We start from the raw sequence: 3,206 nt of genomic DNA, 5'->3' as shown, positions 1-3,206 counted from the left end.
TTCGAAACAAACAGAACGAAACATCAGGCGAGAGAGGGCGTGGTCTGCACTCCACCTTGCAGCCCCCCGCCTCCCGCCTACAAAAGTTGCCTAGAAGAAAGTTTCCTACGGGTCAATCGCCAGCGCGAGTGCTGTGTCATGTCACGCAACCATGCTGCAACTGTCGTCTCCCCTGATGCAACGGAGCAGACCTTCCATACTCAGGCGGCCTTTGCCTAAAGGTGGGCAAGGCAAGGCAGACGACCGGCCGGTTGTGGCACCCACACCCACACACACATCTAACTCGGGCGAGCGAGGAACCAGAGGAAGAAGGAGGAGGAAAAAGAACAGCAACTCAGCCAGCCAGCTATTCAGCTCAGCCCACCGCCCCCCAGTCCGTGCCCGCCCAAGTGCCGGCCTCTCGATTTCTGCGGTGTAGGAACCAGTTCCATATCACGATCTTCATCCGGGACCTTCCCCCCCGCCTACGGCCCTTGTCACGACTGCCGGAGCGACCACTCTCGTCAGCGGCTGAGCGGCCTCCCAAGTAACACACCTAACATGTCGCGCCCAGAGCATGAACAGGACACAAAGCGCTCGGTTCCTTGAAACATGACATCGCCGAGGAGGCAACGGCTCGTCGGGCGTGAGATGGCAAAGTGACAAGTGAAGCAACAGATGAGAGGCCCCCCAAAAAGAGGAGACTGCGAACAGCCCAGACCACGAAAAAGTTCTTTTTTCGTTCCTTCCAACCTCACTAGAGGGGGCAATCATTTCCCGCAGAAGAGCTACCTGGCTAGCAGGGCTAGCTTTTGAGCCGCGGGGAGAGTGGGGAGAGGAACATCAGCTTCGAGTGAAACAAGCGCCATCGTGCCAAGTAGGACGCATCTGTTGGGCATGACTGGTCACATGAGGCCGTAGTATGGCGTCTTTTCATTCCTAAGTGCCGAGATGATTGCCCCATTTCAATCGATCAGTGGGTTGCAAAGTCACCACGAGGGCCAAAAGTGTTGAAGTTGTTCATTGTCTATCAATTCAGTCTACGAAGCCCGGGTTCCCACCAAATTGCTGTCGTGCCCACTCACTCAAACCTGGAGGATGCCTTCGACAGATCTGTATACACTGCAAAAGCGACGAACCAGGACGTTCCATAAGACACCCAACTGATACCCTGAGCTAAGCTCTTTCCTCTCTCAGAGCCGTCAACGTTTGAGGGGGAATAGTCGAGTGCGAAGTGTCAAAAGCCCAAAAATCCCAAGACGAACGTATGATGCGTATCTGGTGACGGCAGCTAACAGCCACCACCAGGGCATGTAGTGTAAAAAGGTTGAAAAATTTCGTCACCCATGTAGATATCTCCCCTGACATCCCATCTTGCCTGTAGTCGCCTTCCTTCTCTTCATTTTCCATGGCAGGATTGTCCTTTTGTCTAATAAGTACGGACACTGCATTAGTTGACAAATGAGAATTGTGAACACAAAGAATCCAATGGAGAACGCCGCCGAATGAAGCCGTCCCCGCCAAGCCCCAGTTGCCCATACCAAAGGGCACTTCCGTAATATGTACAATCGAGTGTCGACTATTGCCGGGTATCAAGGGAAAAAGAAACTAGAGCAAAATGATGAAATGGAGCGCAAGTCGGGACCATACTGTTGTCGTCCGATTCGCAAATTTCGTTTCTGTCGAATGAGAATGTTGCTCGTCAAGCCGAGATGAGATGTGGTTTCAGTGTGGACATAGAGAATCGATGCCAAATTCGCTAAATTATCATGAAAAAAGGGGCCCAGATCATGGGCGTTGCGGGCTCTTGGGGCGAATTTGTCGAGCCTCTAGTTGCCGTTTCCGCTCGAGCTTGGCATAGTGAAGGCCACAAGCGTTGCAAAGCGTCCTAGCGCCATCAGGCCCTCGCCGCCATTCAGGAGTATCGATCCTGTTGCAACTGTGGCATCGGCCAGGTGGCGCCGCGCGCTGTTCGCAACGTCAGTTCAAGCTCTCTCAATATTCGCACAAGGTTCTTGTCAACTCACCCCCCGGCGCTTCTTCACCTCCCCGATGCCATAGTTTTGTTTTGCGCTGTCATACATGTGGCTGTCTTCGTCTTCGTAGCTTTTTGCCTTGCCGGCGGCACTCGCACGTTCGTTTGCCTCCTGAACTGTTTGTCGGACGGCTTCCAGCGAAGATCGCATGTAGTTGGCGTTGCTAATCATGTCGGCTACCTCGCGTTCGGTGGGGAGCCGTTCAGGGATTGGATACACTCCATGTTGTTCGGCCGCAATCCTCACGTAAGCTTCGGCAAAGTTGGCAATGGTTCTAGACGAGTGCGAGATCTAACCTTGGGTCAGTAACAAGCCAGGCCTTAGGCGTGTCAGCGGCGTTCAACTTACGCGTTGTAGATACTCGTGATAAGTGTATGCATCCAGAGCCCGATGAACCGGACGGTCGTACTGAATTCTGGCGGGGGCGTAGTCGCCATCTTCGGGGTGAACACCGGGACGCTGAGACTCATAGGGCGAGGGAAGAGCAGAGCTGTGTCGCGGTGAAACAGGGTAGGCCGGCAAAGGAACTTGTCCAGGAGGAAGTTGTGCTTGATGAGGCTGAGGGTATATAGGTGGAGGATGCTGTTGCGGGGCGGCATGCTGCGGAGGGTGCTGGTAAACGCCGTTCGTCTCGTTGTTCTTTGGCTCAGGCTCGCGACCGTGGTCGGGCTTGATGGGTGGACTGGGTTGGCTTGTCGCATACGAGCTCAGTGGTGGTGGTGGTGGCTTCCGGCAAAAGGCGGCGGCCGTGGGTGATCGGCTGAGAAAGGCGGCAAAGCGTTCTCGCTCCTAGGTGTAAATGATGGAGGGTGAAGTGCTCTGGGCGACTGCCGTTCAGATGGGGGCTCTGGGAAGTGTCTCGAGGGCCCAGAGCCGAATGGTGACGGAAAACTGTGTGAGGATCCTGTCATACCGGGAGGTTGAGTGGGCGGGAAAGGACTTGCTTTGCGCCCGAGATGACTTCTGAGAGAGACGGGAGTGATTGTCGATGCGCAGTGTCCTTTTCGTCGATGGACGGCGTGGCTCGACTGGCGAAATCATGCCGGCGATGCTGGGTCCAGGCGCCGCTGAATGATTGCTGGCCGGATATGAAGGTGGGAGAGCGTGATAGGGGTGCGACGGGTTGATGAGGGCTGCGGTCGCACATAGCAGGCTGTGCTGTCGCGATAATGTCTGTCGATGGGCTCTGAA

The 3,206-nt window shown here is 55.0% G+C and overlaps 1 protein-coding gene across 1 annotated transcript; it reads right to left on the bottom strand.

The window, feature by feature from the left end:
* Positions 1 to 1,293: 1,293 nt before the first annotated feature.
* Positions 1,294 to 3,162, bottom strand: VDBG_00527 (sexual development transcription factor NsdD; the record flags this gene model as incomplete). The annotated part of the gene is made up of 4 exons (XM_003008799.1): positions 1,294 to 1,947; positions 2,007 to 2,306; positions 2,364 to 2,804; positions 2,929 to 3,162. The coding sequence occupies 4 exons, from the start codon at positions 3,160 to 3,162 to the stop codon at positions 1,768 to 1,770; spliced, it is 1,155 nt and encodes a 384-aa protein (XP_003008845.1).
* Positions 3,163 to 3,206: the final 44 nt, after the last annotated feature.

Source organism: Verticillium alfalfae, genomic scaffold (genome assembly GCF_000150825.1).
Source record: "Verticillium alfalfae VaMs.102 supercont1.1 genomic scaffold, whole genome shotgun sequence".
Classification (NCBI taxonomy): Eukaryota; Fungi; Ascomycota; class Sordariomycetes; order Glomerellales; family Plectosphaerellaceae; genus Verticillium; species Verticillium alfalfae.
Note: the sequence above shows the minus strand (reverse complement) of the source record. Positions and strands in the feature narration are given on the sequence as shown.